The sequence below is a fragment of the Lynx canadensis genome, chromosome D4 (assembly GCF_007474595.2).
Source record: "Lynx canadensis isolate LIC74 chromosome D4, mLynCan4.pri.v2, whole genome shotgun sequence".
NCBI lineage: Eukaryota > Metazoa > Chordata > Mammalia > Carnivora > Felidae > Lynx > Lynx canadensis.
The window spans coordinates 12,895,410-12,911,501 of NC_044315.2; the positions used below are offsets into that span (position 1 = coordinate 12,895,410).

Consider the following 16,092-nt stretch of genomic DNA (forward strand, 5'->3'; position numbering starts at 1 on the left):
AGTAAAACTTATATAAGTAAGTTATAGTTTACAGGCAGTGGCAGGGTGAGTGGTATGGGGCTCAGAACATGAAGAAACCCTTTCCCCAAGTCTTTGATCCCAGCAGAACCAGCTCTGAGTTTTTCTGATTTCAAATCTCTGTATTGGGGCTGTCGAACATAACAGGAGAATTATATAATATCCTATATAGTTAACAGAATGTATGTAGTTAATTTATATAAATTAAACATATGTACCTATCTGAACGTGTGTATATTATCTTTTTATTTTTATCTATTATCTATAATAGATAAAATAGATTAATAAATTATTATTAATTTATTATCTATTATCTATCTATTGAATGTAAATAGGACAGGAGATTTCACCTGCCACTCCACTCAGAAAGGATATGTCCCAGGAAATGTGTGAGACGGGTAATACGGATCTTCTATTTCCTTGGTTGATATCTGTTCTCTCATGCACTTTGTAGTGTTTCTGTTGTGCTGAGCACAATTCTAGTGTTAAAGATTTATTCTCCGGTACACTTACAAATGCAAAACAGCCACTGCCACCACCACCACCACCAAAAACCAAACCCCAAACAAACACAGACAGAAGCAACAGAAGGAGAATGAGGCCTGGGCTTAGATTCACTTCTCTGGCACCTGGGCTTGGTCATGAGGTTGTCCTTGTCCTCCAGGCCCCCCTTATTCCAGAAGGCCAGCTAATGCCTAAGACACAGGGAGGGGGTACCTATGATCTGTCCTGGATTTCTGGGGATCGCTCACCTCGGTCATCGTCCTTGAGGGCTGGGCTTTGAAGCCACTCAGAGAGGAACAGGGTCTTGGGGAAGGAGTCTTCTGGAAATGCTTATAGCTGTGGGGTGAGGGGCTCAGGTGAAGGTGCTGTATAGTTCCTTCCTATTTTCACTGAAACGAATTGGTGACATGGTTCCCAACATGTTCACATGTGCTGGTGTCTGTACCCCTCATTCTAGTTCCCCAGAGAGGCAAAAGCTTCCTTGCATCTTAACCCTCCTTCCTCCTACCTTTCTGTGCCCCCAGGTCTGTGGCTTTTTGAGTTCAAAAAGCATTTCAAAATCTCCTCTACATACGCTTTGGAAATATGTTTGAGTAATGGGGAACGTGTCCCCAAGGCACAATTTTCTGGAAACCACATGGCTATATGTCCATCAATAAAGTGTTTTCAAGGCCTTTGAATGGCAGAGATTTCTAGATTTGCAGGTTCTTCCTCTGTTTGCCAGCATATCACTTCACATCATATCATCACAAAATGCTCTATTTTGCAATGACAGATGAGCATAAAATATGCGCACAGCTTTAAGCTTTGCTAATATTGGCTGAGTACCAATGGATACAATCACTCAGTGGCATGTGTATATATACCTACTTAGGTAGACTGCATTCTTTAAAGACATGAAGAGCCAGAAACAGAAAAATGCCACTTATGTAATTTCCACAGAGCCTCTAGAGAGTGTATGAAGTGGGTAAGCAGACAGAATGTCATTTCTCTAAAACTTGAGGTCACTGACTCATATCTTAGAAATTTGAATCATATCAACTAAAATCATCAATATATTACGCCCTTTCCCACTATTTATAATAGTTGCATCTTCATATTTCAATGCTCACAATCTAAAGTTACACCATACTTCGTAACAGTCTGCACGTTCTTTAGAACAGTGGCTCCCAAATGCTGTATTTTTAAGTTTATTTACTGAGAGAGAGAGAGAGAGAGAGAGAGAGAGAGAGAGAGAATGAGCAGGGGAGGGGGAGAGAGAGGAGAGAGAGAATCCCAAGCAGGCTCCATGCTGTCAGTGTGGAGCTTGATGTGGGGCTTCATCTCACAAACCATGAGATCATGACCTGAGCTGAAAATCAAGAGTCAGATGCTTCACCGACTGAGTCACCCAGGTGCCCATCCCAAATTCTGGGTTTTGAACGTGCTAGCCCAGAATGAAGTTTTTATTAGTCCACAGCAAAATGAGAAAAAGAAGGAACTATAAATTCATTTGCATGAAGCTAGGTTTATTAAACTTCACGGACTCTCCTCTTTGTATTTGGGGATTTTTTTTTCTTTATAGTCTTACTGGTCCACAAAACTGGCCAATGAGCTCTAAAAGTATATCACCCCTAGGTAGAAGAATCTGCTTTCACTCCTTTGCTTTTATCTTGTTCTATAAAAAGAATAAAACAAAAATAATTCTGAAAAAAAAGAAACCCTCATCTATTATTGTAACTAATTGGCAGATCTCTCATTGCCGTTGATTCGGAAGGTGCTGAATACCCATATGTGCCAGATGCCAGGGCTGTTCTCCTTCTCCCCCAAAGATGCCCACTGATCTACATGAAACATCAACCTGCTGGAAGCCCTCGAGTTGGGCTGGGTCTCACTTGGTTTGAATCTGGGCTGGAATGTTCCAATTCCTGGTCTGAGCCAACAAGCCCTGCCCTGTCCTAGCCTCAACAATCTCATCTTCAGGAGGGCAGGTGCTACTGCCTCCTGAGGAAGTCCAGGAAGGGTCTGGAAGTCTGGAAGTTTGCTCTGTAGTTGCTTCCGACAATGTCCCACCCTCTCATAAGCTTGATGATTTCTTGGACAATACAAATAAACACAAAGGGGTCTGTTTTGGGGGCTGGGCAAGCGAACACAGTGGATAAGTCACAGCATGACACAAAGCATCCCCAAGAGGCATGTGCCCATGGAACAGACCTTTCTGAAGTCACGCGTATCCTCTCATCATTGGACGAGTTGAATCGATCATCCTTTTCTCTGAAATACTCTTCTATGCACTGCTCTTCGAAATCATGTACTTTCTTGAGCTCATCATCAGTTATGAACAGTTCTGTGGAAAAAAGTGACAACAGGAAGGATCAGCAATGACATCTAATCTGCGGGCCTAATGACTACTCTTTGTTTCATCAAGGTTAAGAAAAGGAGCCTAGATTCTTCACTAAGTCTCAGGCTAAAGCCAAATCCAATAGGGCAACTCGTATCATTGTCCTGTTTCTGTGCGTTAGAGTCACGATGGAGCCCTAAAGTTCACCTGGGTATATCTGGTTTACTGCAGTGGCTGATTAGAATTATACCCATTGTGAGGTTCAGAAAGTAGCTAAATCAAAGAAAATGGAGCTATGCAGGGAATGGAGGTTACTTACAAGTTCAGTTACTGGTCTGAGGAGTGTGGCAGACAACGAATGTTCACTGGTCTTACTACAAGCCCATGGCAACCCCATTCCCTCTTTCCATCTGCCCACAACCAAGGCTGGAAAGCCAAACCCATACATTTCTCTGCTGCAGGGAGGGGTGGTGGATTGGGAAGAGGTTCTGCTTTCCTGAGAAACTTTTCAGGTGTAGCTCCTTCTTTCTACATTTTCTCACCTTCCCTCCTCTTCCTGCCTTGAACATGAATGTAATGCCTGGAAGTACAGCAGCTATTCTGTAACCATGAGATAAGACAGGGCAAGAAGGAGTTGCTGAACTTAAAAAACAAGACTTGGGGTCTTTGACTTCAGGGAGCTATTGCTGAGTGATGGGCTATTACCTCTTCACTTTGAGTTATGTCAGATAAATAAAGCTTTATTGATTTGTGTTGTTAGCCTGGTTCTCTGTTAATATCAGGTAGGCTGATTCATAACTGATACAGCTGTAGAAAGAGCCCAGTGGAAATTTGAACTTTTTCCCTCTAAGCTTTCTATTTGCCTAAATTTGTGTTTCTGGTGGAAATAGTGAATTCTGGAATTTTCACTTCCCTTCAACTCTGTAATTTTAATGTCTAGAAAGGAGTTGGGCATTGTTTTGTCAGAGAAGTTGTTAAAAGCTCCAGACTTAGAGAGAGTCAGTTGATGAGGTGGCTTTGGTTTAAACTTTAGAGCACTAACTAGTGTCACTGAGAGGTAATTCCTGGGTCACAATCCTAGAGGCTCTGGCTCAGTAGATTTAGTATAGGTAGTCTAATTGACACACTTTGAGAAACCACAGAAACTTGCTTGAATGGGGCTGGATTCCCAATAGTAATTAACTCTGGGTCGTACTAAGGGGGCATTTAGGAAATCTGCAGGAGCTATTATATTCAATGTATGGAGGCCAGAAGTGCTAAATTTTCTGCCATGTGTGGGACAATCCCATACACTGAAGAATTATTCTGCCCCAAAGCCAACAGAACCTCCTTCTAGAAACACTGGGTAGTAGGTGGATGGTGAGGGGTTTTCTGTTATTCCTTTGACTAATAGAAAGCAGAGCAAACGGCCATAACCTCTAAGGCCTGGGGAATGTTTAAGCCCTGAAAAAAAAAAAAAAAAAGATAGGTCCAGGATTGATAATGAAAAAAATCAGATTTAGTCAACTACAACCCAACTGAACCCATGTAATGATTCTTACATTATACATAATGTAGCATTGGGAGCATATCACTATGGTGCATATATTTTGTGGTGGGACCTCTGGCCACTAAGAAGCTTAGAATCTATGGAGGTGCTAGAACAGCCCTGCCAGAGACTGGTTTTGTTCACTAAGAAAGATGGGAGGCTAAGATTGCTCCATTTCAGCCTCTAGTGTCCTCACACAGCACTGTTTCCCATAGAAACAGACCCTCCCACGCCTTCCCAAGTGTTCAGAGCTGCCCACAGTCTGCTGGACGCAGAAGGAACCAGGTGGGCACATGGTTCTACATGACCGTCTGCAGGATATAGTAGGAGTTCCTGCTTTGAGGCTGCCCAGGGCTGTCCCCCGAAGCTTACTCAAGCCATAGTCCCTCTCATCTGGGTCGCTCTCGTGTTTTCTCCATCGGCAACACAGATGCTGGAATATCATGGTCATGTGGCTAAAGATGATCAGAGGTGGGGGCAGAACTGGCCTCTCATGGAAGGTCATGATGAGCTGATACCTCTGAAACTTCCACACTTGGTTGGATATTGACTTCACCTCAAAAAATGTATTGCTGAAATAGAGATGGGAGAGAATCAAGAGAGAAACCCCACTCCTTTCTGAAGCCCCAGCGCCTGCCCCCCCCATCCCCCTGCTTCTCCCCCCACGCCACGTCCTCTAGGGAAGGACCCACTTACTTAAAGACGGCGATGAGCAGGTTGACCAGCAGGATGTTCGCCACTAACAGGTAGCAGGCCATGATGGCCGGTACAATCCAGGCTCCTGTCTTGCAGGGAGGCAGCTGGATTATTTTGCCATCCTCCCGTGTCTCATTCTGTCCACAGGGAGCTAAAGAAAGCAGCACAGGCAAGAAATGAGAAGCCGTGGCTATGTGATTTAAAAAAAAAAAAAAAAGACTGATTTGAATGAGAGAAGTTTTTTTGTTTTTGTTTTTTTTTTTAGATGGAGGAAAAATACAGCCATCTCAAAACAAACAGAAAAAAAATAAAAGAACTCTAAAAAAGCCAAAAGAGAGAAATGAAAGCGTGGTGAATATCTCAAGGGATACCAGACGGGAGCTGCTTCTGCCATCTCTCAAGTTGTCACGGGACCTGAAAGAGGTGACGCACCCCTGCTCGCCCACTCTGGCCCTTGCCCCCGACGGACACTTAGTAAAGGGCACTTGCTGTCGTGAGGAAGCCTGGGGAGGGCTTTTCTGGGGACTGGACGGGGGGTGCAGAGTCTCACTGCCCCATCAAGTTACTTCCAAAATGTGCTGTGCAGGCTGCCGCCTACAGCTGTAACAGCAGCAGCAGAGGGGTTATTGATTGGGAATTAACACACGGGTGGCAGTTAATCGCTGCAGGCAACAACTCTGGGGCTCTGAGCTAAGGATCTGCAGTCTCAGTGTGGTAGGAATAAAACAGGGCAGAGACGTGGGAAGTATTTCCTGGGCTGGTCGCTCAGTGCTCCTGATGGATGGTATTTCACCCAGGGTGGGGGTGGGGGGGGGGGCTGACGACAGGTGATGGGCCGGGACTCTGGAGCTCTTAGCTCCCTGCTTTCTTCCAGGAGCATTTCCTTTCCAAAAATGTGCTTTTCAGGGCCCAGGGCACAGAACCCAACTGCACTGAATAAATGGGAAAATGGAAAAAAAAGTTCTGGAGTTGGGGGTGATGGGGAAGGTGACGTGTGGGATTGGATGAGCGTGAGTAACGTGCTAATGAAGCCTGCTTGGGGTTTCCAGGTAAATTCAGGGGAAAAGCAAATCCCTGACAGAGCTCCATAGTGCTGCACAGACAACATGGCCTGGTAGTGAGACCATGCCCTTAGGTGCCAAGGGGTAGGGGAGGTCCCCCTCCCTCTTTAGCTGCCATATGTTGGCTTTAGAACAGGGTCTATCTGGGGGCGCCTGGGTGGCTTAGTCAGTTAAGCATCAGACTGTTGATTTCAACTCAGGTCATGATCTCACGGTTCATGAGATCAAGCCCTGATTCCGGCTCTGAGCTGACAGGAGGGAGCCTACTTGGGATTCTCTCTCTCTCTCTCTCTCTCTCTCTCTCTCTCTCTCTCTCTCTCTCTTCTCTGTCCCTCCTGTGCACATGCACTCTTTCTCTGTCTTGAAATAAATAAATAAACATTAAAAAAAAAAGAACACAGTCTATTTGTAAAGAGGGGCAGTGCGTGCAGTAGTCTCCGTTGCCACAGGCAGCTTCTGAAGATCTGCCAGGAAGGTTTGCAAAGTTGACCCAGAATCTCAGCTGGACTATCTGGCAAGGGGAGTCCTTTCCCTTCTCAAGAGCTACCGTTGCTACACTGTGTGCTCCATAGTGGTTCTCAACCCTGGCTGCACAGAGGAGCTTTAAAATACGCCAGTGCCCTGCTCCACCCCAGACACTTGAATCTGAATCTCCGAGGGGGGGGTCCAGGTGTTGATATTTCTTATAAAGTTTCCCAGGAAATTCTCCAGTGCCCCTAAAGTGAGTCCAATGAGCTAGAATTAGGCTGGAAAGATTATATGATTTTTGACATGCCATCAAGTCCAAAATGCATGCTCTTAGCCTAAGAGGGTTTTAATAATGTCTAGACACCAAGACCCTGTTTTTAGGGCTGGAAAAGATGGCCAAAGTGCTTCATTCAGATCTGCCTGCAAGGTGATCGTGTGTGGGAGTCAGGTGTGTTCAAACAGCCGGCATCGTTATTATTATTGGTAGTTGTGGCACTAACCACCCAAGAGAGTCCTGCAGAAGGTCCTGTTCATTTACTCCCTTGGGAGGAGAACCCAGTGATGGAGGTGCCCAATGGCTCCACGATGAAGTCCAAATTCTGAGAGTGGCTGGCCCAGGGTCATCTCTTGCCACTTCCCGCCCTTCCCTCACAGCACAAACTGGCATGAGTCTCTTGCAGTTCCTAGAAATGTCATGCTCTCCCTTCCTGTCAGCCATGCTTCTTTTGCTTTCAGAAGGCCCCTCTGAAACCTCCCTCTCTGTCCCAAGCTCCACCTGGGTGAATCCTGTTTGGTTTTCAATGTTCACTTGGCCTTCTGGAGCCCACCCCAGCTCACTTTCTGCCCCCTTTCCAGCGAGGACTGGGGTAGGTATTGACAGGGACTCTGCCTGGCCAAACTCCACTCAGGCTGGTCTGGGCTCTTCGTCAGCTAGCCCCCGACCTCTGTACCTTCCAGGATTGTCTCTTCATTGCCACTTTCAGCAAGAATCCCGTTGAGTCAGTTTCAGCCAGAATTCCCACCCCTCAATATCTCATAACCATCACTCTCTGATGAGTTTTCTCATCCTCCACCATCCCCCAGCTGATGTCTTGACCACCTAGCAGCCTGGTATGGCCAGAACCCCCTTAGCCTGGTATTTCCTGTTCGTGATTTTCCATCTTCTGACCCACACCCTGCTCCCAGCTATAGATTTCTAGTCTCCCTTGCTGCATTCAGAGTTGGGCACGATCTCTTTCCTATCACAAAACTGCATCGTAGTAGCCCTCCACTCCCTCGAATAAAGTCTTTCTTGCCATCTTCCTCAGGAAACGCTGACCCTAGTTCTTCATCTGGGATCCTCCAAAGTGAAGGGCGGTAGAGACTGGGGATATACGTGCGGGGAAGAGCACAGCGTGTGTCAGCCTCGGTGCTGGGCGCTTCACATCGGCCACTGCATTTAAGCTTCCCCGCAGCTCCATAAGAAATGTATTCTCTTGCCTTCATGGTTGGGAAAACATGTGCCAAGGGGTGACATACCTTACCCAAGATCAAATAGCTAACAAGCCGTAATACCAGAACCCTTCAAACATTCATCCAAAAAACAGTGACTTCTTGTTACATGCCAGTGGACCTGCTACAGGAGACGCAGTTATGGATGAAACAGAAGTGAGTCCTGTCTTCTCTCCGACCCCAGAGCCTGTATGTACTCTGATGGATCTCATGTGGCCTTTCCAATGTAGTAATGCATAATGATAAGAGTGACCACCTATTACATGCTTAAATATAAGGCCCTGGGGCACCTGGGTAGCTCAGTTGGTTAAGCGTCCGACTCTTGATATGGGCTCAGGTCACGATCTCACGGTTTGTGAGATCGAGTCCTGCATAGGGCTCTTTGCTGGTGCTCAGTGCCTGCTTGGGATTCTCTCTGTGTTCCTCCCCTGCTTACTGGCTCTCTCTCTCTCTCAAAATTAAAAAAAAAAAAGGCTCTGTGCTATGAGCTTTACTTATATTGCCTTATTTTAATATTGACAATATCTTGACACAATAGATATTCTTATCCCCATTTTACAGAACTGAGGTTCAGAAAGCTTTAGTACCTCCATCAGGATCTCAAAGACAGAACAGTCAGGAGGTCCATGAAAGCCTTCTTACTACAAATTTCCTCTGTGCCTCTGAAGAAAGAGCCAACACAAGGTTGAGGGGAATCTTTCATTTATGAGCAAATGTAGGGGCAAGCTGATAGGCATCTGAATTTTTCTTGTTTCCATCAACGTGAATAATGGCTTGAGCTGTTCAGATGAGGTAACAAATGTACAGAACACTAAAATTCAGAATGTGGAGAAAGAGATTTGATCCATACTATGGGTATCAGGTGTAGGCACCCATGTCACAGAGATTAAGATGCATGCCCTTTTGATTTCCTCCTATAATATATGGGGAAGAGAAACATCTTTTTAAAGGCACATAACACCTTTTCCCCAAAGAGTAAGAGAAATTTAAAATGAAACACTAGGCAGTGTTTGATATAATCAGCATCTTCCTTAAAAATATGTTGAAGAAGAATATTTCTTGAAGATTGTCCCTTCCCCTCCTGTCTGAAGAAGCGTCTCAAAAGCTTATTCCAGATCATAGGCAATGGAATAAAGAGCTTAGCTGAGTATATGACTACATTTATCCTATTTTTTTTTAAAGCAAGGATTTTCAACTAAAAATCCATTTTGAAAAGATAACAGGACAAAGAGGATTTCTCCACCTTCTTTTGAAAATCCATATAGTTTGCCGGAGGATTTAGAATTCCATTAGCACAGCCCCTGTGGCTTACTCCAAGAATGAACTAGATTTAGATGGCTGTGCTCTTGGCCTTTTCTGACACAACGGGTTTTTTGTTTTGTTTGGTTTGGTTTGGTTTGGTTTGGTTTGGTTTGGTTTCGGAAGGACACCTGGAGATGCCTCCCTTCCCTTTGTATGGCTACATCTTTCTAGAAGCTTCCTGATCTAAAAGTCTTTGATGGTGGTGGAGGCAGGCAGAGGTTTTCTTCATGGAAGTGTGAGGCACTTTCCATGCCTTCCAGTAGGCTACCATCTATGTCTTCTAGAAGCAGAGGACCTCAAGAGCAGAGGTCATTGAAAACCAGGGAAGCTCCAGCATTGTGGCGTCCAAATACCATCCTCCAGCTCTGCCCTTTACTTCTTTTGTGGTTCATTTCTTTTCCTTCCCCCTAACCCAGCTGGTAGGTAAGAGGCAAAGCAGTAGTGACCAGGCACCAAGGCCCCCACCGGGGAGAAGGGAGAGGCCTCAGCTCCTCCATCTGTGAAAGGAGGGACCAGGACCACTGATATTCCCTACAGCGTGGTGCCCACACCCCAACGCAGGAAGTCCGAGATGATTTTAGAATACAGGAACTGGGCACTAAATAACACTGGACAGTGAGAAACTGGTGACCTTTTCAAATCCCTTCCGATCTTCCTGACTCCATCAGGGAGAATACGTCACTTTGAGGATCATATTTCTTTAACACTTCCTTCACGTTTGCTGAACTCCCTTATTAGTGAAAACTGGGCAGGCCTGAGGCTCAAACATCTGGAGAGAATTTCCTAACAATGTGGTTGTCATTGTGTTTATTTTATGGTTATCTTTTATTTATGTCAAATCATACTGATTTTTCAATTTATGGCTGTGATAAATTTTTAAAAATAATTTAGGTTTTAAAAATAAGCCACTTTTACTAAAACCATTAAAGAGTAGAGCACATTTTTACAAAACAATGAGTGGTTTATGTGACTAACAGTTGGAAAATGCTGGGCTAGATGATCTCCAAGCCCATCTAGTCCTGATCTTCTACTACGTTATGGTTCTGTGACAGGGAAGAAAAGACCAGAATAACTTCTAGACCAGATCATCTATCCCTGGATAGTGACCCTGGAGGTCACTTGTAGAAACCTTATTCTTTTCACTCCTGGCACACAAGCAATCAAATAATTACCCCCCACTGCCATACATGGAAACCAGTCACCATGGGGGAGGAGGGATACAGATGACAAAGCCTTCAACTCCTTAGGGCTTCTGGTCTACTCGCTATTTGCACACAAGTTCAACCTTGAGCTACCTAAAAAGCACTATTAAACTGAATATGCCTCAGTTTTTAATCCAGGGAACTAGAAAGCAGGATGTTACAAGCCTAGGCATGTTGTGTGTGAGATGTGGGTGGGGGAGGGGCAGGAATTATGGGGGAAAAGGGAGAAAAATTCAATTCCCTCTGTTATCCTGGTTCTGTGGCTTTGCAATTCTATACATGTAGCTTTATCTGGAGACAAAATTGTCATTTTGCTGCTAATATTTGAGAGGCTTCAAAACTCCAACCTTGGTGGTTCATTATTTGGAATCAGGAACTAATATCAGAAAAATTCTGCGCACCTCTTGCTGGGGAGGGGCACAGCCTGTTGCACATGTCACTGAGTTTGTTGCCGTGACACACTGGATTGACTCCAATTTAGCTCCAATTTCTCTCCTCCCCCCATATCCAAGCTCCTTATGATGTGACAGTTTCTCTTACTAAACTAAGTCTTTGCTCCTTGATTCTGAGTTTGGCCATGTGAGTTTCTCTGGCCAATGAGATGTCAGCAAATGTGTTCCATACAGAACCTAGAAAAAAGAAAAACAGAACCTCGAGTGTTTCTGTTTCTGCTCTTCTGCCCCAGTCAGAACCATGAGGAACATGCCTGAGCTAGCCTGCTGGAGGAGGAAACACACGGGCCTCTGATTCCAGTCACTTCTGTTGTTGGAGCTCAGGCTCTTCTGGATCGGCTGAAAGCCAGCTGATTCCCTGGCATGTGACCGAGCCCAGCTAAGACCAGAAGAACCTTCCAGCCAACCCACATCCACCTGAGCTCAGTACATGCTTATAGCTTCAAGCCACTGCCTTTTGGGGTGGCTGGTCCTACAGCATTATCAATAGGTAATGTCCATATCGATGGCCAATAGATAATGTCAGTACATATATACATGCTCAGCTTCCTCTGTGTTGCTCACAGCTAGGAGAGGCAGACTAAGTCTTTCATTCAGGTGGACAAAGCCCCAGGTTCTTCTCCCTCCCCCTCCCAATCCCCAGTTCAGGGCCATTCCCATCATTACCCAAGGAGGAGCAAATTCATTGAATGGACAATGACAAATCAGACTCTGTCTTTAGAACTTACACTGAGGGACAGCAACTTTAGGGAGATGATGCCAGGAACTTAACTCAACTGTCACATGGAGTCAGACCATGTTAGGTATGTGAAGCAGGCCATCTGAGAGAGGGAGCAGAGAATGAGGGGAGGAAGGAAAGGGGAGAAACGGAGATAAATGGATTGAGACTGGAGGGACGTGGTGAGAAAAGCAGACGAGAGTGGCCGTGTCTTTAGACTCTGGCTTCCCCAACCACTTCCAGTTTTATTTTCAGTCAGCTCACGTCATGCTTTGTTTCCTGTCTTTGAATGTCTCTGAGGTTTCCTCTTACACACTTACAGCCGGTCTTTCTTGATTTAATCTGGCTTGAGTGGGTTTTGTTTTCTCGAAGTTAAACATTTTTCTCTAGTTGAGGATAGTCGTTAGCACCTTGGAGAGAATCAGCATCTCAGGCTAGTCATTTCACCAGGGGAGGCCATGATCCAGAGTGCCGGGAATTCATGGCAGTTGGGGAGGGAGTTCAGGGAAAGGTTGGAAGGACAGAAATAAAAAGAATTTAACTTAAAATTTTACTGAGGGATCACCTCATTCCTTTTGATATTTGCCTACACAAACTACGATTAGATGAGCTTTTTTCCTCTTCAAACCAACAACAGTAAAAAAAATTCCAGAAAAAAGTCAAATAAATGATTTATTCGCCCAAATCTTTGTGCCACTGTCCACCTCCACTGTAATGCTCGACTGTGAGGCTTTTAAAAAAATGTTTATTTATTTACTTTTAGAGAGAGAGAGAGAGGAGAGAGAGAGTGCCTGTGAGTGGGGGAGGGGCAGAGAGACAGGGAGAGAGAGAATCACAAGCAGGCTCCACGTTGACAACGTGGAGCCCAATGCGGGGCTGGATCTCACGAACCGTGAGATCAAGACCGGAGCCGAAATCAAGAGTTGGATGCCTAACTGAGCCACCCACATGCCCCTTGGCTGTGAGGTTCTTGTCACAGCTTCTCATGTTGCAACAGTACACCCTCCAGGAGTACACAGGCCAGAAAAGGCGTTCCTTCCATTACAGGTGCAGGGAGCTTGACTCCATTCTCACTGCCTTAACAGTGCAACGTCTCCCCATTGGGTCCACACCACCTTAGCTATCATGCCACATGTTAAAGAATACGCTTCTTGTTTTTGTTTAAAAACAGATTGTGTGATTTTTCAGAAACCCACACATCTGTTCTGTATGGTATCTGAAGGGGGAAGATCCAGGGACTTCTTCAAGAGGGAGTGTTTTATAAGAAGAACCAGCAGCCTCACATCGGGGATTTCTGTGCTGAGAAGGATTAGTCCAGTGAGCTGGACTGTGCCTATCTCTGTGTGGACATACATCATGGACACTAAGTGCTACCAGCTCCACAAAAATGATCCATGGTTCCTGCCGATTCCCATTGGATTGTGCCCCCAGAGTTATATGACATCAAGGCAAACAATCAATGTGGCCCCTAATATTTAGTAATGCATTTCTAAGCAAACACAAGTTCCTGCTGACATTATTTATGAATTCCCCGGTAAGCAACAATGCAAGAAATCCATTTATACTCACAGCTCCTGCTGGCCCTGCCTGCTGGCACGCTTCCCTCTCAGGGCCCCCAGATGCTTAGTGCCCAGGCTCAGATCTCCCTGCCCCCTCTCCTATCACTTTAGGGTCAGGCTTCCCACTTGTCTCTGTTTACCGTTAAAACCTGAGCTTTTCACACTTCAACGGACGCTCCTCAAACAGCAAAGAATCTGGATCGTAGTCTGTCCACCTTCTGCTCAAACCTAAACTCCTGTGGGCGAGCTCACTGGTTCCCATCACTTACTGCATGGCGGTAAGTGAGTCCAACTGTAGGCTGAATGTAAGCATCACTATGATTCTAATACGTGGTGGAGTGGGAGCACATCTCCACGGAGTGGATTAACAACTTTTTTCTCTCCCAGGCCGACACTGACACACGCCTCATGGGCATGTTAAAAATAAGACACTCAGAAGTGGATCAAATGGAGAGGCAAGGTGGGGGGCACAGAACAGGGCAGGATGGCAAAACCAGTTTGCTCTTGATCATGGTTTCCATATTTTAAATAATCACATTACCGTACATTTCCCGCTAGGGGATCTACCCATAACGGATCCATCTTATTGACTCGTTCTTTGAAGTCACCGAACACAAGGCACTAACCAAGGGTGGGTGCAGCGTGAGTCCTAGATCTGATATTTTGCCATCTGGGTACTACTGACTAGGTCAATTAACGTATCTGAGCCTCAGTTTCCTCGTGTCTAAGCCTGACATCAGAATAACAGAAATAATATTAATGATGATGATGAAGATACATGTCCAGCTTCTCCCATCATTCAAGCATTTATAGAGCCCCTACTATGTGCCAGGCAGTGTTCTAAGTGCTTGGGATACACCAGTGACGACTCACCAGAGATCCCTGCCCTTCCGCAGACTGTGCTGGGAGAGCAGTGGTGGTGGTGGGCGGGCAGAAAATAAACCATGGCATAATAAATGAGTAAAACAGGTGCTATGCTAGTAGGTGATAAGTGGTATGGAGGAAAAGAGAAAGTAAGGCAGGGCAAGAAGGATCAGGGGGGCATGTGGGTGGCTGGGAGCCACACTGAGAAGGTAGGGGGGAGCAGGTGAGGGTGTGGGTCAGGAGGCTCTCTGAGGACAGGGTGCTCCAGACAGCAGGCACTTTCAGGGCAAAGGCCCTGGGGTAGACGCGTGCTGCTGCATTCTGTGAGCCACAGGCAAATTCTTGTGTCTGAAGCAGTGCAGGGCACAGTATCTGGAGAAGAGGAAAGAACATTAAGGGGGGGGGGGCGGGGCGCAACACACGGGGCCTTGGCTGGGACTTCCAAGGATCTAATCAGATAATGATGAGTGCAACTATTTACCGTAATCCTTACTGGCTCTACTAAAGAAACAGTAATTCCCCTTCACCCATTTTTAGCTCCTGCTTGATGGTTTCTTGTTCTACTAAGTAACGCCTCTCTTCGTGATTTGTTTTTTTTTTTCTTAATTGATCCCCAATGTCCTGAAATGAAATAGGGACCAAACCCCTGTCCCCAGGTGGGAGGACTGAAGCCAGCTGAATTTTGGTCCCCCACATTCTGCAGCAGAGACTCTCAGACTCCCCTTTGCACCCACCCGTCTGAAAGAAATGGGTGATCATGAAAGCAGGTGCCTGGGCTCACAAGTTTTCTCTCAATCCCACCCACGTGAAGAGTTGTCCTGCCTTTATGGGCCGAACAGCAGTCTGCTTAGGGAAAGCTGATTCTAATCTGACTTGAGCAAAACCACCTTTTTTAGACAGAAGCAATGCTCACAGTGTGAGGCTGGGGGGGGGGGGAGGGAACAGGGTTCTCACTGATGGCTTCAGAACACAATCCTACGTTTTCCCATTACCACTACACTGTTCCATGGCTGCTTCCTCGTGCAAACTGCTGGACCCACTGTGCCAAAGGACAGGAAGCTCAGATATGGGAAAATCACCTCTGTTCCTTAAGTATCTTAACCTTTCCTGGCTCAGGACACCCAACCAAAAGCTGTAGCTGGCAGTCTGAAAGATGTGTAGACAGTTTTACTGAGCAGTGGTAGATTTAAATTCACATTTCGTTTCTTTGTGAAGATAGGAAGGTTCTTTCTTTTTTTTCTTTTTTTTTCCCTTAGGTGAAATAGATGGTTTATTTATTTTTTTTATTTTGAGAGATGTGAGGGGAATCCCAAGCAGGCTCCGCACATCAGGGCAGAGTTCGTGAACTCACGAACTGTGAGATCATAACCTGAGCCAAAACCAAGAGTTGGACGATTAAATGACTGAGCCACCCAGGTGCCCCAAAATAGATGGTTCATATCACATCCGCATTTTCCTCTTAGACTTGGATGCTCCCTTCCCCCTACCCCTCAACCAAGATGCTGCTGTTTTCCCAAACAACCGCGTTGACTATATTGGTCAGAGTGCTGGAAAATAAGATGACTTCACTTGGTCATTGCACAAAATGCAAACTAGTGATGAGACAGCTCATATATATATATATATATATATATATATATATATACACACACACACACACATTTTATATATACACACACATACACACACACACACATATATACGTACATATACACACACACACACATATATTTTAAAAACACACAGCCATAATTTTTTTTAACAAGCTTATGTTTCATGAAGTTCCACTCTCAGTAATGCTGTGTGGTGGCATTTCCTTGGGCCATGCTGGTCTGAATAGACCTTCAGGGATATCTGAACACTAAACTACAAACAGTATAAAACTGGCTAGTTTCTGAGTCCTACATAG

General features: G+C 45.4%; 1 protein-coding gene across 4 annotated transcripts in view; it reads right to left on the minus strand.

Moving 5' to 3' along the window:
* The window catches only part of TRPM3 (transient receptor potential cation channel subfamily M member 3), a 502,889-nt gene that overhangs the window by 14,063 nt on the left and 472,734 nt on the right, over positions 1-16,092 (minus strand). For all 4 annotated transcript variants that reach the window (XM_030293212.1, XM_030293204.1, XM_032595678.1 and 1 more), the window contains 3 exons: positions 5,067-5,217; positions 4,743-4,942; positions 2,716-2,848 (listed from right to left, as the gene is read on the minus strand). In XM_030293212.1, the coding sequence (XP_030149072.1) occupies positions 2,716-2,848; positions 4,743-4,942; positions 5,067-5,217 (484 nt within the window). The remainder of the gene's footprint in view (positions 1-2,715; positions 2,849-4,742; positions 4,943-5,066; positions 5,218-16,092) is intronic.